This window comes from Genypterus blacodes, unplaced genomic scaffold (genome assembly GCF_046128005.1).
Source record: "Genypterus blacodes isolate CSIRO-AG114 ecotype Tasmania unplaced genomic scaffold, CSIRO-AGI_Gbla_v1 ptg000017l_1, whole genome shotgun sequence".
NCBI lineage: Eukaryota > Metazoa > Chordata > Actinopteri > Ophidiiformes > Ophidiidae > Genypterus > Genypterus blacodes.
The window spans coordinates 1,952,193-1,975,278 of record NW_027466831.1 but is presented as its reverse complement, the minus strand read 5'-3'; the positions used below and the strand labels follow the sequence as shown (position 1 = coordinate 1,975,278).

The following is a 23,086-nucleotide window of genomic DNA, read 5'->3' as shown; positions in this document are numbered from 1 at the left end:
TGGGGGAACATTAGCAGCCAGAGTGTTTTTCAATACACTGCCAGTGTTTTGCTGATACGCTGCAAGGTGCGAAGAAAGCAGATGCTAATCAGAAGGAAACGTGATCAGACAGGGTCACTCACCTTTTACTTGTCCCGGCTGTTTGTTGGCAATCTGACTGGCGCTTGATTCTCATAACGGCTCACCTCAGGGGGACGCACATGTGACTGCTGTTTCTTTTAACGTCTTACAGGCTGTGAAACTGTGGGATAGGGGGAACATGTGCTTACTCTCGCTCGTGTTCCATGGACATGGGAGTCTGTCATGTACCTGCCAGCATTTTCCCTGTAGGAAAAAAACACTCTGGGGCATTTTCCATCCACTAAGACCCTGCACATACCACTGTGGCATATCTCACGCATGCTAGCAGCTATGAGACAGGTTGGAAAACCACAACAAGTAATTTTTGGATTCCTGCTGGGCTCCATTCGTCGTCCCCGCCAACTCACCCTTCCTGTGTCAGGGCTGGAGGAGACAGGTCTGAACAGGTAGAGCACAGACTCAGCACACGCAAGGGGTCAGATGTCAATCCCCTAGGGTCCATAAGGTATTTGGCCCTCCTGCTCTTCCGTGTAGATCGTAAAATGTTATTCAGGAGACATGCACTGATGCACACAGCTGACCCACTTTTTACGACGTTGTAGTCAATAACTTTTACTGGAAGTAAAAATGAGTGACAGGGGCAGACACCTTTTGCGATCCAAAGCGTTCTCCCAGCGTGATTGACAACGTTGTGACCGGCTGTAAACAGTGAACTCAGGATCGTCTCATTACAGGACGCAATGCTCTGATTTTTTTTTTTGTTTGATGCCTCTCTCAGTGGCAGGGCCTTATTCGAGCCGCCTCTGTCTGGCAGGGAATGGGTTAAAGAGTTACAGCGATCGCACTGGGCTGGAGCGAAGATGAGAGAAAAATTAAAGCTTAGAGGAGCGAGAGGCAGCTGGATCTTAAGCATGGGGTAGCACATGACACACACACACACACACCCACGCATGTTCAAACACACACATCCATGCATCTATATGTTGCTGTTCCCATACTAACTTCAAAATGAATTTTCAGAACACGTATTACACTTTAAATTTAGGACACGCTTCACCAGAAAGTTCACTCAACACACTGGATTTAAGCATTATCGATGTCAAACCCTGATCTTTCGTGTCTGAACGCACAAATGAGCAAACCCTGAAGTTCCGTGCTGGGCTGATATTTTCACCCGAGGGTCAGATGCAGAGTTCCTCTTCCAGGTTTCACTTTTTCGCTGGACGAGCGTGAATTATTTGGCTGTGGTGCCTTGTCAACACTTGCCCTGGGAAGACGGATTGTATCAAAACAAAAGGCAGATGTTTGAAGAGGCAGATACGCAGCCATTCAGATATTTGGCATTCCCGTCCATGGCCTCTTGTAGCAGTAGTCTGTAGGATGGACCCTTATGGATCTATGGAATGCCTCATAAATCCTCTAAACATTACTAGATGAGGTCACAAGTTCAGTTGGATACAATTATGTTCACTTGTGTTTTTCTGTGGCATTTTTACCCTGAAGCATCTGTATTTTTTGTGGCTTGATATCCATTCAGATTACACAAAGCTCTCTCTGGGAATCTGCAAGACGTGTTTCTCCGAATGTTCCATCTAACAAAAAACAATGTCAGTATTCTAGTTTGGATATAACTAAATCTAAAATGTTGTAAGGTTGTCCTCTACCATCTTGCCAATGTTGACTATATTTCGTCTTGTTGCTCAGTGTTGGATGTCTTGGAGCCATTAGAGGAGCTGCACTTGAAGGCACTTCTGCTTTTGTTTCCACACACATCCATGGCGTTTGCTGCCTTGTTGTCAGTGAGTTGAAGAAACACTCGTGAAGCTGAAATGGAAGGTATTTTCTCCATTGTAAGGGCTTTGAAATCCACTTTGAGATTAATTGCAAGTGACATCATGGAAACCTCAGAGGGGTTTTGAATGAACAGTCACTTCTCACATCCCTAACATCAGCAGATACCGTCATGAAAGTGGTTAGACCTTTGCCATTATTAAAGGGGACATTTTTTTGCCTCTCTGGCTGTAAGAAATCCATTTTATCAGAGGCTTGGCACACCACATCCGAATGATAGTGCCACTTTGCTGCTCAGCTGCCAACGGGGCCACAATTATAGGGAAAAACTCATGCATATAAGTGGCACCGAGTAAATGTAGCGGTGGAAATGTCTGTTTGCCCGGTCGAGTGCATAGTTTGCTGGAGGAAGTGAGTGTGGTGCACCAGCCTGAAAATGATTTACTGCAGTAAGCACTTTGAAAAAGAGGTGCCGGCTTTGAACCTGAACCCTGCGTTGGCAGCCGTCACTATAAGATGAATATGCAGAACAGAATCACATGTGGTTCATTTAAAACAGAGAGCCAGTCTGTGCATGGTGTTCCAGCAGGGGGCAGTGTTTGACCTCTGCTGATTACCAGCAGAGGGAAGGGAAATAAACCCATTATTATATCCCATAAAGTGTTCTTAGTTTATCTGTTGTACCAGTCTGGGTGTTAAAGTGCAAATGATTGGAATAATTAATAAATAAAAGTTTAAAATGTATCCATGGGGTATTTATGATATCTGAGTCCGGGAGCTGAAGATACATTAGAAACCCGAAATAAGAAGTTACGAGCCTCATATAAGTTATAACATCTTTAATGATGGTGGGAAGTGTATTTCAACATGGCATCTGTTTGAGCTCCAGCCGGGCAGCCTTCTGTTACTAAAGGAAACGTGTCCTCTACAATAAACATTTTAAGGGTCAGTTGTTGTTGGGGTCACAGGTGAGGGATGAGTTTCCTGTGAACAAGTGTGAAGTAATTGTGAGTTCCAGGTCATAGCCTGAGATGGTCAGCATCAGGTTAGTTAGTCAGTCAGACGAGTTGTCACAAACCACCCGTGACTGTTCTGTTTTCTTTCCCAGCTGCCACATGTGCATGTCAGCAGCAGAGGAATCCTCTCACTAGTCATCGTCCGAATGAAACCTCTGACTCAAATGTGTCTCGTGGAGCCTCTGGGGTGAGCCAAAACCCTCTTTATAGCACCTGGTAAATGAAAGCAGCTGTCTGTACTGCAGGGAACGCAACCTGGGAATGGATGCTCGCACATTAAAGTACATTATTATAGCAGCGGGTTTGTAGATCAGGGCCCTAAAAGGAAACAGGTCATGCAATCTATGGCTCCCCCCTGATCCTTGATAAACGCTGCAATTTTCCGGCCCATGCGCCGGCGTGATCGTATCAGAGGTCTGGCGGTTTTCTTTGGCCCCGCGCGAGCCCCTCGTGGTCTGCAGAGACATGAGCCTGGTCCTCCTGGGAGCAGTGGCGGTTGTCCTTATCGCAGGAAGTCGCACAATACAACAGTGGAATGTAAACGTCGAGACTTGCAGAAACGCAATCAAGAAGTAGAGGTAAATGGTTTTTATTTTTCATTCTTTGTCAGATTGCTGTGGAACAGAGTGTCCCACGCAGGGAGAATTTTTGCACATTTTACAGATTTGTTTTGCGTTTGTGTTTCTCATGGTAGAAGACACAACAGCTCATAGGAATGTTATCCCTCGCTTACGGCCGTGCAGCCCTGGGTTGTTGCATCTCCCACAGAATGAGAGTTGCCGATGGTTTATGGCCTGGATCAGCTGTGTTTGCTGGTGTGAATCCCTGCCAGGAAGCCTTTGGTAGTGTGAGAGTCAATGGGCCATGATGACATCGAGGTCTAGGTTCACTGGGGCTCAGTCAGCAGAGCATTATGAAGGTATTCGGCACAAAGCTAATGAATCTGAGCCTCATCACAGTTTAATCTAGCGCTGAAACAACTATTTGATTAACCGATTCGATAAGTCGATTAGCAGACGCTCAGCTTACCTCTCACCATGTAGCCTCTCATCTGTGTATGAACGTCCACCACGTGTTTTCCCCCATGCGTGGCCCAGACCAGGACCCAGGACCTCTGACCCTGACCGGGGCAACGCTTGAGCCTCCAGACGCGCTGCTTTTTCAGGCATCCGATCTCTGTTGAACAGATCTGGATCCCTGCCCCCCCCCTCCCCCCAGGGGCTCGGGTCAAACCTTGCTGGTGATCTTCAGGGCTTGCTTAGAAGGGGGTCCACCACCAGACCTTCTCCTCTATACTCCCATTTGTCTCTCTCTCAGACGGAAGAGACGGCTCTTGTTTCTTTTTTCTGCTGCTCTCTGATCTCATCCCCGCCGCAGGTTCAGCCTGATGAAGGATTGATGGATGGGCGAAGGTGACGTATGGCCAACTGAGAGCCTACAAGCCTCACTACTGCCCCCTAGAGTCAAGCCCGTGTTGCCTCAGCTCAGCGGTCATTGGGTTCAATACTCAAGGAAAACTGAGCTTGTTTACATGTGTACATTTATTTATGAGAGTAAGCAATAGTGATAATGTAGCGTATCGCTCGATGGAAAAGCCTCTGCATCGCATGAGAAGCAATCTGGTTTCTGTCTCACTTTGGTCTTGTGGTGGAGAGACGGAACTGTTTATGGACTCACTTCCCATGTGGCCTTGATTGTAAAAGAAAACAACATATAAGACAATGCATTTCTAAGATAATACAACACAAACATCCTAAAAGCACATGGCAAAGGTTCATGTCTTTGATAAAAACATGAAAGTCTGCGCATTCCTTCTTTTTCTGCTTCAACTTCATGCCTGCTGGGCTAAAAAAAACGACAAATCTAACATTTACTGGCCGCTGTTGTCTCACACACTCACAATGCACCCCTGACCCGCAGCTCCTGACCCCGGCTGCAGCAGCCACACAGGTGTGAGGCCTCAGGGGTATAGATAGAGACACACACTCACGCAGCTTTCATCAAAGTTTCCTGCAGGGTTTTTTGGATCTTGCCCTTGACTTCAGGTCACATTCTGCTCTGTGAGCGTCACTTATCTGCTTCAGCTCTGTTATTCATCAATAAGCTTCAAACTCGTTGCTGCTCAGGTGCTTCTTTTTATATAAATAAAGTAAAGTTAATCCCAGCAGAGCTCCCAGACTCTTGTACGCTCCAGTGGAATAAACCCTATAACAAAGGGTTGATGTAATAACTCGATCAGAAATGCTTATCACAGCGTTTATTCTGCTTGTGAAGTGTAACCCCTCATTACACGTCGTTCACCCTTCAGGACTTATTCTAGTTTCTACGAGACGGGAGTGAAGTTTTGGAATCGGACTTGGCAAATAGAAAGAGAGCAGTGTTTTGGTGTGAACACTTCCAGATGTTGTAAACTGAGAGGGAAATGGTTTAATTGGCGGCTTAAACACTCCCGTCGCAAACGCGCCGAGGCCCACTTTCCCCTGCGTTCCTCTCCTCTGCGACTCCCATCTTTTATGGACACGGGAGAGAGTTTTACAAGATGATTAGAGCCAAACGAGAGCTCCCCTCCTCGCTTTCACCGTAGCTTTCACGTTTCAGTTTTCCTCTGCCAAGATTCCTTCTGTGGGCACGGCAAGCGCAAAAAGGGCCTCGTGTCATCGTGTCTCAGGCTGTAATCTCTCCTGACAGGCTCCCATACGAAACAGAATTTGATTACAACGCAGGCGACGTGGATCCGTGTCCTGAAGTCGTGAGTGTAAAGCCAGAACATCAGACCGTTGTTCCTTGACGATTTCACTGTAATTCAAACGTTCGTATAGGCGGAAACTGTCAGCACCTGTCTGCCCAGAGTCATTATGAGAGGTGGAGGAAGTGGAGTGAGAGATTACATCTGGTTTAGTTGATGACAGGAGGAGGGGAGGGGGGGGGTTAAAGTGATGGAAATGGAATTGGAAAAAACGGCGACTTCTTGTGGAAGTGTGTCATTGTCGTGGCACGAGCAGCTACTGGCTTGTGTTGGACGTTTACAGGTCACAGAGTAGACGAGGACGCCGTCGCTGCTCTTTCCTCGTCTCTGCTTGACATTTGAATTCACCACGCACTGTGTTTAGATTCCGTTTTGGATCTGTCGCGTGTGTTTTACTTTGTTTTCTTTGAAGTTGTGACTGAAGCCGGGAGGAAGCGGCTTTGACCGTGGAAACAGCACGCACAGTTTTCCAGTTTTCCAAAGACTTGCGCTCTTTCCACACTTTTAAAGGTGGAATCCAAGTTTATCCAAGGATGAAACTTAATCAAACTGACATTATAAAAAGACACATTTTCCTCTAATCTTTGCTGTTTAAAAAAGAGACACTGCTGAAAATGTTTGCCCTCACGTTTTAATTTCACCTCTTTGTTCTTTGTGCTTTCTGGCTTTGTGAGAGCATCGTTGACCTTCTTCTGTCTGTCTCTGTCAGATGTGAACGAGTGTGAGGAGACCAATGGAGGCTGTGAGGCTCTTTGCTGCAACACCATCGGAAGTTTCTACTGCAGGTGTCCTCCTGGACACAAGCTGAATGAGGACGGCAAGACCTGCAAAGGTGAGACGCACATACAGTTTGGACCAGTACACCACAGAGCGTGTCAGACAGAATAACATTATATATAAAGACATTCTGGCATTTTCATCTTGAGAGTAATGGACCAAATTGAACTGTTGCTGTAGCGCCACCATCTGGTCAATTGATGTTTTTTGCACGTCCACCAAGTGAAGTTACAGTAGAGTAGACTCATTCTTTCATTACATACAGCACTCTGAGGAATAAGCCACGCCCACTCAACTTTGACAGCAATATACAGCAAAACAATAAATAATATCAAAAAACGAATGCTGTGAAAATGACGTGTTTTGATTCTATGACGTACGGAAACTATCCAAAAAGTAAACGTGGTTATTGCAGCTCTACCATCAGACCGACCGGAACCAACATTTAATGGGTTCTTCCCTGGATCATCGAAAAACCACCCAGCATGTCTTCATCCTTATTTGTCTCAGGGAACCCAAATGAGGTTCTGTGTTCCGTGTCAGTCACCCAGAATCCACCGCATCAATTTGTTCTGTGTCCATGTTTGTTTCTGTTAACATGTATAGTTTGTTTTATTTCATTTTATTTGTGGCTCAGCGGGTGAAGATTCTGCACCCAGTGAACCACAGGATGGGTTAATGCTGTATACTGTACAGAAACCATGATGATGATGAATGCTCGGGGCTTTGTGTTGACTCAGCTTGTCTGTAGGAGCTACTGAAAGCCTGCATCCCCACATTTTCCCATGATTTTTTACTTTTTTTTTTTCATCCATCATAGTTTGATGTTTCTGATTAAGGAATCTGTGCGAGCGGTTGGTTTAATCAGAATAATGACTCCTCTGTGTAGCAGCCAAAGCCCAGAGAGGAGAAGCCGGAGCGCCGGGCAGTGCATGGCTGCCTGCCTGAGGAGATCTGATCCAGGTCACGGTTATTAGTCGGAGCCGGTGGGAAACGTTGTCACAGCTGGCTTTCATAGCCGCGTGCACGCTGCCACCGGTGCATGCTGGGGGTAGAGGGGTGGAGAGAGCGGCTATCCGCAGCATTAATGTCCTAATTGTGTGTAATTGGCAGGAGTATTTAGCGAGGTAAAAGGAGCTGGCTGGAGATGTTTAAGTTTGCGCTGCATGTGTGGCGCTGCGTCTGCAGAAAGTCAGCCTGGGAGCTCGGGGGCGGTGTGTGTGTGTGTGGGGGGGGCGCTGCGTGGGTGAGAAAGAGCTGCAGGCAAAAACCACCAGAAGAGACAACATCCATTCACTTAGCTCTTAAGAATGAAAGCTTCTGGGGATTTGGAGCGTCTAGGCAGCCACATTAGCTCTCCGGGGCAATCCTGTCCTTGGCAATATGCTGTATTTTGTCAATGAAAGACATCTGCTAGCGGGACGTTAATGTGCTTACACTGCTGGCGTCAAGCGGGAACGAAACAAACGCATCTTTTGTTCAAAAAGAAATCAAAACACAATCTCGCATGTACAACCTAATCCCCGGCTGGAGAGGTGCTTTATTTGTTTTCATGTTGTGAAGAAGACGCTTGCAGAGAATGATGAAGGAGGCCGGTGTCAACGTCTCAGCCGTCACGGCCAATGAGCGATACGAGTCCAAGCTACAACGCCACCGTGAGGGTGGGAGTGATGTGCCAGCGTCTGGCACTCTCCTCTATCCAGTGCTGTAGGAAATTGTGTGTGTGTGTGAGAGAGAGAGAGAGAGAGAGAGATTGAAGTTTGTCCAAAATCATCAGAAAGCTCTTGTTAACACAGAGAGCTTGACAGTTTCTATAAAGGTGTTTTCTCTTTTTTAGTCTGGTGTTGTAGTGGCTGGATGCCCATCATGTGTCTGCCACGCTCAGGCTGCCCGCATGATCCAGCGTCTGTGCAGACATGCGTTACACACGTGCAAACCTCCAAGTATGTGCGCATGTCACCCTAAAGACGACCTGTATCAGTTTCTGGTGGTCTGTCTGAGCGCCTCGGATGCTTGCCGCCTGATGTAATGACTGTACAGGTGTGTATGTATGTGTGTGTGTGTGTGTGTGTGTGTGTGTGTCTTGAGTTTTCAGGTTACATTGGTAAGAAGAAAGGAAATGGGATTGAATGTGTTGTGTTCCGAGCTCTTTCTTGGGTTCATTTCTCCTCAGATGGTGGACGTGTTTTTTTAACATCTCTAAAGTGCTCCTGTGGTCCCGCTGAGTGTGTGTGCGTGTTTGTGCGTGCGTGTGTGTGTGTGTGTTGGCAGCAGATGACAGAGAGTGAGTGCAGTGCTTAGTGCCTGAATAGACGACTTTACCTCAGCACTCATTCCTCTCTTACATGTTTGGGTTATAAATCCTGAATTTGACCCCTGGCTCATGTTAAATTTGGTAGCTGCTCTTCTTAATAAATACATGAAAACATATAATTAGCTTTGGTAAAGTGCAGTCACCAGTAAATCACGTGGAGTTTATTCACCTCCAGTGTGTTTGTCTGGAGTCAGAGTTGTTCTGTGCCGTATGAACCCAGAGTGTAAGAGAGAGTTACACATGTGGAAGAAGGGAGAGAGAGAGAGAGAGAGCGAGAGAGAGAGAGAGAGAGAGAGAGAGAGAGAGAGAGAGAGAGAGAGAGAGAGAGAGAGAGAGTTTAACTTTAATATGATGGACATTTAGATTTAGTAGATGGGAGGGGGGGGGAGGGGGGAGAGAGTGAGCAAGAGAGAGAGAGAGAGAGGAGGAGGGGGAGGGAGAGAGGTGGATCTTTAATGTGATGGACATTTAGCTTTAGTAGATGGGAGGGTGAGAAAACGAGAGAAAGAGAGAGAGAGTGGAGGAATGATCAGCAGAGGCAAAGTGAACAAGAGTTACTGTACCAGGATGCTGTACTGCAGCGCCTGTGGTCACAAACTTTGATTGTTAGAATCCAAAAAGAAACAATATTGAAATTGTCCTTTTAGACCTCAGATTGTAAAGCGTTTGTGGGTCGGTGTGTGTGTTGTGGCTGTGTGAGGCTGCAGGTCATGGCTTTGTCTACAGGATGGTGGATTTTCCTTCTGGTGCTGGTTGAGGCGATGATGGGCCTCGTGTCCGGTTTGAACTATCAACACGCGTACTATAGGAGGATATGCTATAGGCCGCACTGTTTCCATGGATACCAGGGCTACAACCCGGGCTACCTTGCAGCAGGTATGTGATGAGGCGTGTTGGGTCTTCCTCAGAAGCCTTTACTTAGCCTTTATTTACTGCTGAACATGAAATATAGTTTGAACAATAGTTTACGGTATCATTTAATATCAAAATGATAAAGTAAACTATTATTTTAGTTTGCGTTCATGCTTGAAAAGTGAATTTGTGATTTTTATAAATCATGTTTTTTTTATTTATACAGTAAATAAGCGTTATGTTTAACATATCTGTGTACAATAAACAAAACATTAAAAGGACAATAATACAAAAATATTAAATCTATTGCTTATACTTATGATGATTAAACACTATATACATTTTATTTATTTATTTAAATCATTTAAAACCCTAAAAGCCTTTTCTTGCATCCTAACCGTGGGTGAAGAATTCTGGTTAATTGGCCTCTCTCATATCAGTCTGCTATGTGTGTGTGTGTGTGTGTGTGTGTGTGTGTGTGTGTGTGTGTGTGTGTGTGTGTGTGTGTGTGTGTGTGTGTGTGTGTCTCTGCCTGTGTGTCTGTCTGTGTGTGTGAGCTTGCTGCCAGATAAAGCAGGGGAGTCTCACTCTTATCAACACAGATTAGTGCACATGAAAACATGAAACATGAATCACAGGATGCCTTTTATAGCGTTAACACACACACACACACACATACACACAGGGCTGGAATCCCGATACTCCTCACAGATTATGTCCGTGTTATTCCAACTGGATGTTTGGTTTCATGTTTTACCCGACTGTGGGCCTGAGGGATAAATGAACAGGATGAAAGGTGTTTAAGGTTTATGATTACATGCTGCTGATAATCCCTCCCTGCTTCTGTACTTACATAATATTGTTGGAAATAAGTCAAGAAAAGCGGAGACGTTATTGATCCTTTTACACACGTTAAGCAAATAATGTGCAGGAAACCGAAATAGAGTTTTCCATGAGCGAGGATGACACTGGAGGGCGAGGGCGAAGAATTGATGTGTGTTCCGTCTGAGCCACTGGCCGCCGAGGCTTTGGCTCTGTGCTGGGAGGATGAGGGGGCGGGGAGGGTGAAGCGGGGCGGCGGGGATCATATTCTGGACGTGGAAACCAGGCTTGAGGGGATTCACTAACTGCGGCCGCGCTCCAAACCGAAGCCCGGCGAGCAGCGCAGGATGGAAAGACGGCGAGGCCCTGCCAGCTTTCCCCTGGATGAGACGAAAGACGGAGTTTGGCAGAGGAGGGGAGGCGAAGAGTGAAAGTTTAGACGCTGATTTCTGTCCCAAACTCTGTGTTTTGAAGCTGTGGCTGAGAGCACACGGGTTCACCTCCTGGGATGGAGCGATAATTCAACGGCCTCAGACAGCTTTATGCTCATTCCCTGCGTTTGTGTCTTCATCCGTCCCTGTGCCATGTTTCAAATTCTCCATTAACATTTCACACGTTGCAGGAGAAGACGTTCCGGATCTTTTGTTTCCCAATGGCAATATACTGCTGTTGAGTGAAGACAGTTATGAGGACGTGCACATCTCCTATATCACTATTAAATCAAACTCAAAGCCAGTGGGGGGTCTGAGTGGCTTCAAGTGGCTCTTAGAATGAGAGTCAGGGTACAGAAATGTCCAGACACCATTCTTTCTAAGTAATACCCAAGTACTCTAAGTACTGAAACTCTGTCCTTTGCCGAGAATCCTCTGAATTCCTGAAATAGTTTTTACGCTCTCTTGCAAATAGCCGCCTGCAGTGACGACTCGCTCAGCGCTTCGCTCTAGCGTTTAACTTGGCGCTGGCTTACAGGCTTTTTACGACGTGTTGCTGCGTTTACAGAGATTAAGCGGCGGCCAAAAGCTCTGCTCGCGCTCACTTCTTCTTCACGTGGCTCGATAGGCCGTCGTGTGCTCCGCGGCGTTTTCCAGTAAGAACCCCGGCGTGATGATTTCAGTAACGCTTCATATAAACTAGCTGAGGAGTGTGTGACCCCGGACGCTGATCCTGTCGGCGAGGGGCCATGGGAAATGAGTCTGCCTCGGTGTCCTAATGTCCCCTGGTGCTGATGGTCCAAACAGACGCCCCGGCTCACAGGCTCTCTGCCGCGGAACTCTCATTTTCAAAGCAATTTATTAGTCTTTGACCCTTGAAATGAGATATGTTTAGGAGAATTGTTTGTTTCGTTTGATGTGTGCTGCTCTCACCCTCTTCTTCACTTGATTACATCTCTACGCTCGGCTCGGTGGAATGTGTATATTTTGCGTCCCCCCCCCCCCCGATTTTAGTTTCCATGCGTTTGTTGCACCTGTGGGACTCCACGGGAATTTAAGTGTGGTTTTAAATGTTCAGTAGTTGCTCCCACATGGGGGGCGCAGTGTTTGTTTGGGCACTAACACACTTGTTGGTTGGTATATCTTCCTCCTAAAGGCCGCGTTGGTTTCCTCTCCCAGCATGACGGATTCCCAGCTTATTATTTCTGTCCGATAATGAGCGGATTAAGTGAAATTGCACTAATTTATCTCCCCCCTCTGCTTCCCCCTGCAGATATTGACGAGTGCCAGGTCCATAACGGCGGCTGCCAGCACAGATGCGTGAACACCAGGGGATCCTACTACTGTGAATGCTACCCGGGCTCCCGCTTGCACGTGGATGGGCGAACGTGCCTCGGTGAGCCCCGTGACAACCCTGTGCACGCTGAGATAAGGCCGCCGTGTGCCTACGCCTCAACATTCCCATCAGGAGAATAGGACTCGAGCTCAATCTTTTGTCTTCCTAGCAGCATGCAGTGGAGGTTGCCAGGTGGGCTGCACCTATACAGGAAAAAGCTGTAAACACACTGGCGTAGGTGGAGGTATAAGTAGAAAGTACTTATGTAAAGCTACAGTCGGTAACTTAAGCTAGTGTAAGTATAAATAATAAGTCTAATTTGAGGTTCCATTTTCCATTTAGTCCTGAGAGTATTAATGGAAGCCTTGTTGTTCAATACGCAGCCTTTATTAGGAAGGATCAGCTTCTGTCCAAGCAATCGGAGCAGAAATAATGTTTCTGGCTCACGCAGCCCCGGAGCCTCCAAGACCCCAGATCCTGCTCTTATTTTAGACTGCGGTGAAAGGTTCTGTCAGGCAGAAAGCAGAGCAGCCCGCCTGGCTCTCTGGCTCTCTGGCTCTCTGGCGCTCTGGCTCTCTGCTTCTCTGGCACTGTGGCTCTCTGGCCTCGGCTCCTCTGGCTCCACACGGAGGAAGAACAAAGAAGCTTCCTTTACTGTGGCGGTGTCAGCTTTCTCTTTGAACCTCCTTAACGCACCATTTAGTAATTTCTTTTGACCACCAGTAGTCAGAAGGACGATCCAAAGGTTTATATATTTCGCTGCTTTATATCTTGTAGTTAAGCGTCTGCCTGTCCCAGCTAAGATTTGTAGAAGAATCTGCATCTCCTCCATCTCCTCCATCTTTGCCAATCCTGTGTTCAAACGTTGTTTTGTTCCCCAGCGTTGGCATTTCAGCCGCATGTTTCCTGACACGAGCGGTCACGTAAAACCGCATTCCTGATTCTGACAAAAGTCCCACTGTGGGATCATTAAATGGGCCACATGATGTAATAAAGCCGCAGTTAAAGACACAGCGCGCACATCTGTAAGTCCCATCGCGGCTGTCCGCGTGAATCAGCGGCGCTGTTCTGAGAAAACACCGTCACACACATACTGAGGTATGCAGTGTGTTGTGTCTCGCTTTAGTTACACATCAAGCCTTTACCTCTGTTGAATACCGTGCAAATGAGCATCAGTCACCCAATCTGTGTGTGACCCTGCACTTTGTTTCTGACGCATTAAATACCTGATAGAGATTCTCAGGAATGTAGTCAACATCTGCTCTCAGAGTGGAGATCTCCGTGTGTTTGTCAGCTTTCATAATGTCCCACAGTCAGGACGGAGGCAGAGACGGTCGCCGGGGCCCGACTGTCCCACCGAGAGACGCTTGTGCCACAGCTGTAATCACAGTGCAGGTGCGTGGACTGGACTCCCGGCTGATGCTAACGTTGGCTCACTGCAGACCGACTGACTTAAAATGACACAGAGGCCTCATGCAGACGCTGTGAATGTAGCGTAGAAACTTCTCATTTGCTGAAAGTTTTTAAAGTGTAGAGCATGAGCGTGTGTAGGATTAAAGGCTTTGCTCGTCTCATCCAGATCTCCACCTGCCAGCAGAGGTCAGATGCATCACACACACTTGCCGTTGGGCTGCATAATATTTGAGCTGGAAGGGATTCTGCGGTTTGATTTGTGTGTGTGTGTGTGTGTGTGTGTGTGTGTGTGTGTGTGTGATGGATAGATCTTGACTGCTGCCTTTAAAGATTGAACAAATGCTGAGGATAGCGGGGCGGTGGAATCTTCTACCTGTTGTTTTCCCAGATGAGACGGAGTCCAGAGCGTCTGGTGGAGGTTTTCATCTGTTGCCGTGAGAAAGGGGAAAAGGGGGAAAGGACAGATGATTGCGTTGGCTCTGCCCCTCGCCTCATCAGCACAGAGCACTGTCCACCTCCAGAGGCCCTGCCACTCAAACTCCTCTGTGATTCTTGGCCCCTTTTTCGCCCGTGATGGATCTTACACGGCTGAGAGCGTAGAGATCTCCTGATGTGTTCTCCCAAGGAATTTGTTGGAGGTCGCGGCCCCTCTGAACACATCGCTGCAGACGTGACTCTGACTCTGAAACTGTTGCAATTTCGATTTTTCTCTGTTTGTTTTTCGCAGCGGTCCATTCCTGCGCCATCAGCAACGGGGGGTGCGAGCACTACTGCACGCAGCAGTCCGCCGCTCACTTCCGCTGCCGCTGCAAGCCCAATTACATCCTGACGGAGGATGGCAAGCATTGTAAACGTGAGTGCACATGTCTTTTCACAGACATATACCTACTTTGTGTGTGTGTGGGTGTGGGTGTGGGTGTGTGTTTGGGTGTGTGTGTGTGTGGGTGTGTGGGTGGGTGTGTCGTTGTGTGTGTGTGTGTGGGGGAATGGATGGATGGATGACTAAGAGGCCACAGAGAGCTTTGTAGGATTATGAAGTTGTGATGCAACAGATTCACTTCACACCAAAAACACGTTGCAGGCATCTGCAGCCAATTGTAATTATCTGACAGGATCTCTGCGCCGGAATGGGATTTACTGTCATTCCCAGGATGAGACACCAAATTGGACTGAATCACATTGTTTTCCCTCCATATTATTATGCTGATGTCCTGTCTTGTGTCTTTTTTAATCTGTCTGTCTCCCCCGCTGGTCTCTGAGGCCGTGCACTGGACGCCTCTCGCGGCGGTGGGAAATTATACACGCACATATATTTTGAAATTACTGTCTTTAAGATGCTTTTGCTTTGTAATTGTTGGCTGTGAACGGCGTCCTCTAATGTCTCCCAGATGCCGGACAGGCTTACACAAGTTTAACACCCACAGCTATGCAAAGCGAGCACCCGGAGCGATGCAGAGAGGAGGCCGACGGGCGTCACTCTGGATTTCGAAGTCTTACCTTAAGATCTGTGTCAGTTTTTTACAGCTTTTGGCTTCTGTGCTGCCGGAGTCCCGACTTTGACCGAAATCAGGCAGATTTATGTTCACCGCCGCCTGCTTTTTGTGTTACAGTGCAGAATCCCTGTGCAGATAAGAACGGAGGCTGCGCGCACCAGTGTCGCGTTGATGGCGGCAAAGCTCACTGCGACTGTAAAGCGGGCTACATCCTGGCAGAGGACGGGAGGACGTGTCAAGGTAACGTCTTCTGATTGGAATAAAAGAGTGATAAGAGGCGACTGTTACATGTGTTGGTAAGGGGAGGAGTCACTCGTTTCCCCCCCCCCCCTCCAACAGATATCGATGAGTGTGAGATGGAAGAGACCATCTGTGCCCACGGCTGCCACAACACACCGGGCTCCTACGCCTGTGTGTGTAACGTGGCCTATGAGCTGGGATCTGATGGAAAGCAGTGTTACAGTGAGTTCAAACCCCTTGTGAAAGTTTATTAAACTCATCTCTCCTCAATCAAAGTGGTGAAATGTTGAAATCTTCGGCCCGGACACAACCTGATCCCTCTGTGAACCCCGACAGGAATCGAGATGGAGATAGTGAACAGCTGTGAGAACAACAACGGCGGCTGCTCCCATCACTGCCAGCATTCCACCGGCGGCCCTGTTTGCTCCTGTAACCACGGTTACCGGCTAGATGAGGATCTTAAGACCTGTGTTGGTAAGAGACTGTAACACACACACACACATGCAACAGTCACAGGTAGTTATTAGTTCAGGTGAAGTGTGAAATACTTTCCATTGTCTTATTAATTCATTTAGTTATTTAGTTATCTATTGGTCTATTTGATTAGAGATGATGATATTGAATGATGAATGATAGACGAAAATATATTGAAAAAGGTTGAGGTTACAGGATGAATCATTTGTATCCCAGGTCCCGTGATTGGATTTTGAAAGAAGCTGTGAATAAATGAAAAAGAAGAGGAAGAGGAGAAAGTAAAGCTAAAAGTTGATAAAGGCGAAACTGACATTCAGTTTTTATGTTTTCGTTAACCTCTGTCTAAAATAGTCAGACATTTTGCAGATAGTTGGATTAAGGACGAGCCGGCTGGATTCCAAGGCAGATCAAATTCCAAAACACCAGTTTGCACACACACTATAGTACAATACTTCTTAACACGGGGACAAACATGATGATGACGCTTTCACGGTTAAGGTCTGACTTTATATCAGTACTAAAAGCACAACCTGAGGCCTGTTTGGACCCGACTCTCCTCATTACTCACACGAGGGGGAAGATGTCCTCATGTCATCGCTCGATGGCTCCTCGCAAACTTGTTAAGGAAAGAGAAAGAGCCCGTCTGCCTTTAGCATACATGTGGAACCTCACACACCCTGTTAAACTTGCACAATTTACACACTCTCATAAACATGGCGCATGTATACCGCTGCGGTCACGTTGTAATGTCTCTGTTCCCCCCGTGTTGTGTTTGGCAGACGTGGACGAGTGCGGCGAGCTGAGCTCCTGCTGCGAGCAGGACTGTACCAACTACCCCGGCGGCTACGAGTGCTACTGCTCGGCGGGATACAGGCTCAACTCAGACGGCTGTAGCTGTGACGGTGTGTGTCTGTGTGTGTGTGTGTGTGTGTGTGTTTGGATGGCACTAAACATATTTTTACGACATGGAGGATATTTACTGCTGTTGAATCTGGGCGAGCTCCCGTGAACATAAGCGGCGTCTCTTTATGAGTGTATTGCATATAAAAGTGAATGAAACCACCACCATTTTGTTGGAAGTTCCTTTAGCTAAACTTTCTCCTGCCCTTGCTGATTTTAAATGAATTTTGAATGTCTGCGTCATCACAGATGTGGATGAGTGTCTGGCAGAAATTGGCGGATGTGACCACACGTGCCAAAACAACGCCGGGTCCTTCCAGTGTTTCTGCCGCCGCGGCTTCCGCCTGGACGACGACCGGCGCTCCTGCATCCGTGAGTATCAGTCAGTGATGCTCCTGAGACCTCGGAGGGGAATGGAGAGAAGTATCATCATTAACTTATTCAAATGTCTCTCTTTCGCCTCCACGCAGCGCTGGAGGACACGGTTGAAGCCCTGACCAGCGGGGGCGCCATCGAGCTGCCCCCCCTGCCCCGGCTCACCCTGCTGCAGGACTACAGCCAGGCCCTGGAGCGCTACGACGACTACGAGGACGACGAGGGGGAGCTGAGGGCCGAGAGTAACCTGGCAGAGAAGTTTGGTGAGATCCTCCCCGTCCACACACCACCCACCCATCCCTCCCTCCATCCATCCCTCCTTCACTACCATTAAGCAGCAACCTGCATCTGATTACTGCGGCTCACAGGAGGCAAAGCTGTCTGCTGTCCCACTGCACACAATTACCAAACTGAGCGGTGGGGGCTAATTGCTGGGTTTCGTGCTTCCCCCCCTCCGCCTGTTGCACACTGCAGCCCCGCCGCAGCATCTCTGGCTGTGAGAGTGAAGCTTATGTACACTGGCAGCACACGGGGCCCAGAGCAGGAAGCCAAACGATCTGCTTTGTGTTGAATATTCCCCCAACGACAGAAGCCGTCCAAGATTTAACCTTAAATTATTCTGAAGTTTCCATCTTCACGTTAATGTTTTGTAAGATCTTGCAGTTCTGAAAGGTGTGTTACTTTTGCCAGTTGTAACCTTTATTTCTTTACCATCTTTCCTTGTCTGCAGTGTGTTTGGACGACACTTTTGGAAATGACTGCAGTCTGACGTGTGACGACTGTTCCAATGGAGGGAAATGCAGCGTGTGGAGAAACGGCTGCGACTGTCCCGACGGATGGACAGGCGTCGTCTGCAACCAGAGTGAGGACACACACACACAAACACACAAACGCTATCTGTACCGGCGTGAGAACTCCATCAGATTGTACCTTGTGTATGGACAGTGTGGCAGCGATGGACCCTGTTGTTTCTCATTCCCACAGCGTGCCCGGAGGGATATTTTGGGAAAAACTGCTCGTTCCCCTGTAAATGTAAAAATGGGGCCAGCTGTGATCCAGTCAGTGGGAGCTGTCGCTGCCCGCCTGGCGTCAGTGGAGACTTGTGCCAGGATGGTGAGTCTCTGTTTTTTTTTCCCAGCCAGAAAATACTTTTGTTCCTTCATTTTGCACTGGAAAGAATTTAGTTTTTTTCCCTGCCTGAGACCCGAGCTCATTATCCCAGAGTTGTGTTGAGCTGACTGAGTTTCCCCTCGCAGGCTGTCCTAAAGGATTCTACGGCAAGCTGTGCAACAAGAAGTGTAACTGTGCGAATAACGGGCGCTGCCACCGCACGTATGGAGCCTGTCTGTGCGACCCCGGCCTCTACGGGCGCTTCTGCCACCTGCGTGAGCCTCGCAAACACACAAACACACAAACAAACAAACAAACAAAAGCACGGCAATCCTCAGACTCAATCTCCTGTCGTTTGTCTCCTCCAGCTTGTCCTAAGTGGACATTCGGACCGGGCTGCTCTGAGGAGTGTCAGTGTGTCCAGCAGAACACGCTGGAGTGTCACCGACGCCACGGCACCTGTGTGTGTAAACCTGGTTACCAGGGCAACACGTGCAAGGAAGGTGAGCGCTCAGTCACAGGATGTTGTTCATGTTTAAGGTGTTTAGGTTGTGCTGCTGTTTCATTAGTTTAATATTTTAAGACTGAATGATTAGAGAGAAACAATCAGAGTTTGTAAATACGGCCTAAAAAATAAGAGGTAGAACCCCGGCCACCTACTTTATCCAGGCTGCACTGTCAGTTCTTTCCCTCAGGGAGGCGCTGTGGCCTGCTGATTGAGCTCAATGATTAGAAAGCCTCCCTGTGCATCCTTGTCTTGTTTTCTTTGTTGCGTTGTGATTGATAATTGTTGACTCAGAAGAAACTAAGACGTTTCCAAATTGTGAACAAGAAATCTGCTAACTGAATAAAGGATGAAGTCATTTTCCATCATCTTAATATGATGAGGTGAAGCTTTAAAGAGCTCTTTGCTGTATTTGAGGAGAGAGGAGAACAACGTGTTATAAGGAACTATTTAGCTTTTATCCAAGCTTGAAGAGAAGTGAATTAATAATCAATCAGTCAGTCAGTCAGTCAGTTTGTCCCCTTTTGTCTCCAGAATGTGATCCGGGGAGGTTTGGTGCCGGCTGTGATAAGAAGTGCGTCTGTCTGTCCGGAGCGTCGTGCCATCCCGTCACGGGAGCGTGTCAGCGGACGTGTCCTCCAGGGCAGCGTGGGGAAAGCTGTGATGAGGGTACGGGGGCCCTGCAGGGGCCGCAGTTTGATCAAAGCTGAGGCCTCAGCTGTCTTCTCTTTTTGTCCTCCTGTTGTTAAGTCCGCTCCGTCCTCTGTGTCCCGTTCCAGACTGTCCTGAGGGAAGGTTTGGGTCAGGCTGCTCCCACACGTGTAACTGCAGCGGCGCCCCGTGTGACAAAGTGACCGGACAGTGCGAGTGTCCAGCGGGGACGAAAGGACAGCACTGTGAGAGCTGTGAGTGTGGACACGACCTGCACACAAACACACAGTCTGATGAAAATGTTTTACTTGATTCTAACGCTGGATCCCTCCACAGTGTGTCCGGACGGCCTGTGGGGTCCCGGCTGTGCAGAGACCTGCCCGGCCTGCGAGCACGGCGGCGTGTGCGACAAACACAACGGGACGTGCAGCTGTCCTCCAGGGTTCATGGGCCGACTCTGCCAGAACTGTGAGTACGGGCCGTGCAGAGTTACGGGAAAGTTTCTATGGTGACGTGCAGATGAGTCGAGGAATCCAGGAGCTTTGAGGAGAAGTAGAAAGGGTAGAAGATTAATGAGAAGATCTCCTCCCAGGTCCATCATCCTGATGTATCAGCTGCCTCAGACATGTTTTCACTAAAATGAACAAATGTTATTCTACTTTAAACAGCCGGCGCCTCTCACTAACACACACACACAAAGTCTCCATCACAGCACCGTCGTGACCCTGGGAGCCTCCAGTGCTCCTGTGGAGTTTGTTACGGTCGATTAGCCTCCGTGTTCTGAATCATTTCCTTTCCCCCGGTGCAGCGTGTCCCGCCGGACGCTTCGGTCAGGGCTGCCAGATGAAGTGTGTGTGTGAGAACAACGCTCAGTGTGACCCCGTGAGCGGGAGGTGCACCTGCACGCCCGGCTGGACCGGACACAACTGCAGGAAAGGTGAGCAGATCGATCAAAGCTCAAGGGATCAAACACACTCGAAAATCAATACCTTTGATCGTGAGGACGGAGGAAAATGTGCTCATTTCATCACTCTGGTCGTTTCCATGGCAGCGTGCGATGCAGGGCGCTGGGGCTCAGACTGCAGTCAGACCTGCGACTGCAGGAACGGAGACGGCAGCTGTGACGCAGCGACGGGCCAGTGCAACTGTGAGGCCGGATACACCGGGGGGCGATGTCACCAGAGTACGTTACCTTAGAGATGCAGGTCAACACCTAAAGATGCAATAAGCAATATGTCATCACAAACACACAGAATGAAGACGGATTCTTAACAAATCATTAAGAACATTCGATCTAGTAGAAGAATGAATTGTTGTTTAGTTTTTTGTGTGTGTTTGTGTGTTCTCCAGAGTGCCCCTCAGGCACGTTCGGCCTCGGTTGTCGCCATCGTTGTCAGTGTGACAACAAGGCTCTGTGCGACCACGTGAGCGGCGCTTGTACCTGTCAGGTGGGCTGGACTGGAACCTTCTGCGAGAAGCGTAAGACATGTGAAGAGAGAGATCAGTTTGACCCGTGTGTGTGTTTCTGTATGTACTTCTCTTTACGTATGTCTGTGTGTGTGTGTGACAGCCTGTCCACAGGGCTTCTTTGGGCTGGACTGCCAGGGGAAGTGCTCGTGTCTGAACGGCGGTAGCTGCGACCACGTGAGCGGCGTGTGTTCCTGTCCTGCCGGATGGATCGGTCCTTTCTGCAACCTGAGTGAGTGACGCTCACACACCGCAGAGCTTTAAAATGACTCAGGCGATGGATCCTGCCATCGCCACGGCGTTACCAGACACCCGGTGGATGGAAGCCGGGGATGGAGGCCGGGGCGCGATGCGTTCAAGGCCCATCTGTGCACCGCTGACTAACAAAGGAACAAACACACACTTTTCTCTGAGTTATTTGGGGGGAAACCCAGCGCCGTAATGATCACACATGAGAGCGTACTGACTGGACGCTGCCCGCGGCCACGCCCGGATCATTTACCAGACTGCTGGAATTTCCTCTTTTGATGAGCGGAGTTCATCAGAAGGTAATGATATTGTTTGTCCGTCTCTTGGCAGCGTGCCCGGCCGGCCTCTACGGGGAAGGATGTAACCAAACCTGCGGCTGCAGCAACCGCGGCATCTGCCACCCGGCCAGCGGGCAGTGTGTGTGCGCGCCGGGCTGGACGGGACCCAGCTGTGCCGAGGGTGAGGAGAGGAGCGCAGGGTGAACCGGAGCGCAGGGTGAACCCGAGGGAAATAACACAACGAGGTCGAGGGATTATAAAGACGCGTTTGTTTTGTTTCTGTTTTTTTTTCTTTTCCTCCCAGAATGCCCGGCCGGCTTCCACGGTCCGGACTGTCGCCAGCGCTGCCTGTGCCAGAACGGAGCTTCCTGTAACAAGAGCGATGGAAAATGCAGGTGTGCCAGCGGGTGGACGGGCGTGGCGTGCGAGCTGGGTGAGTAAGAATATCCGCCTGTTACCCCCACTCACCTTTTAGGCCGATTAAATATCAGGCGTCGCCGCACATCTGAGACCTGAAGTCACACACACATCCTCCACTAGAACCCTCAGCAGCTCTCACACCAACCTGAAGCTCTGTGGTTGTTTCACATGCTCAGGCTGAGCTCATTTGTTTTTGCTTGAATTGCAGCACACACACACACACACACGTTGCAGCCTTTCCCCGGGTGATCCCTGCCAGCCCCCTTAAACTCAGGAAACCTCTAATCCTCTTTTTTACCCTGTAAACTCTGCAGTCAGGGCCTTTGATTGCAGCTCCACTCAGTCCAGACAATTATCCTCTCTACTGCCGACCTCAGCAGAAATGTCTCAGACTGTTCTCTTGGCTGTAGTTTGTGTTTCCACCTCACGATGTCTCTGTTTTCTTTCTCCTGGTCTCGTGTGTGTGTGTATACAGAGTGTGTGTCCGGTCGATTCGGGCAGGACTGCCAGCAGGAGTGCCAGTGCGAGAACGGCGGCCAGTGCGACAAGCAGACGGGACGGTGCAGTTGCGGCGCCGGCTGGCTCGGCCAACGCTGCGAGAAAGGTAAACGGAGCGAAAACACAATAAATTCACCGACGGGAAACCATGGAAACCAGCGCAAGAACGCGTTCAGTCAAAACCAAAATGTCTAAGCGGTGCCCGTCTCCTCTCAGCGTGTCCAGCAGGCGTGTTCGGCGTGAGCTGCGAGGAGGCCTGTCAGTGTGAGCGCGGCGCCTCGTGTCACCACGTCACAGGGGAGTGTCAGTGTCCAGCAGGATGGAGAGGAAAACACTGTGACAAAGGTGCCAACCAGCAGCTCACACACACACACACACACACACACACACACACACACACACACACACACACACACACACACACACACTGTGAACTATGTGATCACCTGCTATCAGAAAGTTCTTATAAATTGTGTCACTGTCCCTTCAAACCTCAGCGTGTCTTCCTGGGACATACGGAGACGGCTGCGTGCGGCGTTGCAGCTGTCCTCACGGCTCGTCCTGTCACCACATCACCGGGGACTGCGGCTGTCCTCCGGGATTCACCGGAAACGGCTGTGAACAGAGTGAGTGCTTTGCTGCAGGAGACGCTCTGTGTTCCAGTCTGACTAAGTCACGAGGTCTAAACTCCATCGCTCCCCTGCTCTTGTCAGTTTGTCTCCCAGGAACATTCGGTCAGAACTGCAACCGCGTGTGCCAGTGCTCCCAGGCCAACCAGCTCTGCCACCCGGTGTCGGGCTCCTGTTACTGCGCCCCGGGATTCAAGGGCCCCAGATGTGACCAAAGT

General features: G+C 48.9%; 1 protein-coding gene across 1 annotated transcript in view; it reads left to right on the top strand.

Annotated features, from left to right (window-relative positions):
* The window catches only part of megf6b (multiple EGF-like-domains 6b), a 44,251-nt gene that overhangs the window by 17,973 nt on the left and 3,192 nt on the right, over positions 1-23,086 (top strand). Inside the window, exons 6-31 of the mRNA XM_076141355.1 lie at positions 6,344-6,466; positions 12,104-12,226; positions 14,307-14,432; positions 15,190-15,312; positions 15,412-15,534; positions 15,649-15,786; positions 16,566-16,688; positions 16,936-17,058; positions 17,157-17,324; positions 17,792-17,923; positions 18,046-18,174; positions 18,318-18,446; positions 18,540-18,674; positions 19,211-19,345; positions 19,456-19,581; positions 19,664-19,795; positions 20,136-20,264; positions 20,379-20,510; positions 20,678-20,806; positions 20,898-21,026; positions 21,374-21,502; positions 21,626-21,754; positions 22,217-22,345; positions 22,456-22,584; positions 22,737-22,865; positions 22,953-23,084. Coding sequence (XP_075997470.1) covers positions 6,344-6,466; positions 12,104-12,226; positions 14,307-14,432; positions 15,190-15,312; positions 15,412-15,534; positions 15,649-15,786; positions 16,566-16,688; positions 16,936-17,058; positions 17,157-17,324; positions 17,792-17,923; positions 18,046-18,174; positions 18,318-18,446; positions 18,540-18,674; positions 19,211-19,345; positions 19,456-19,581; positions 19,664-19,795; positions 20,136-20,264; positions 20,379-20,510; positions 20,678-20,806; positions 20,898-21,026; positions 21,374-21,502; positions 21,626-21,754; positions 22,217-22,345; positions 22,456-22,584; positions 22,737-22,865; positions 22,953-23,084 — 3,384 coding nt within the window. The remainder of the gene's footprint in view (positions 1-6,343; positions 6,467-12,103; positions 12,227-14,306; positions 14,433-15,189; positions 15,313-15,411; positions 15,535-15,648; positions 15,787-16,565; positions 16,689-16,935; positions 17,059-17,156; positions 17,325-17,791; positions 17,924-18,045; positions 18,175-18,317; positions 18,447-18,539; positions 18,675-19,210; positions 19,346-19,455; positions 19,582-19,663; positions 19,796-20,135; positions 20,265-20,378; positions 20,511-20,677; positions 20,807-20,897; positions 21,027-21,373; positions 21,503-21,625; positions 21,755-22,216; positions 22,346-22,455; positions 22,585-22,736; positions 22,866-22,952; positions 23,085-23,086) is intronic.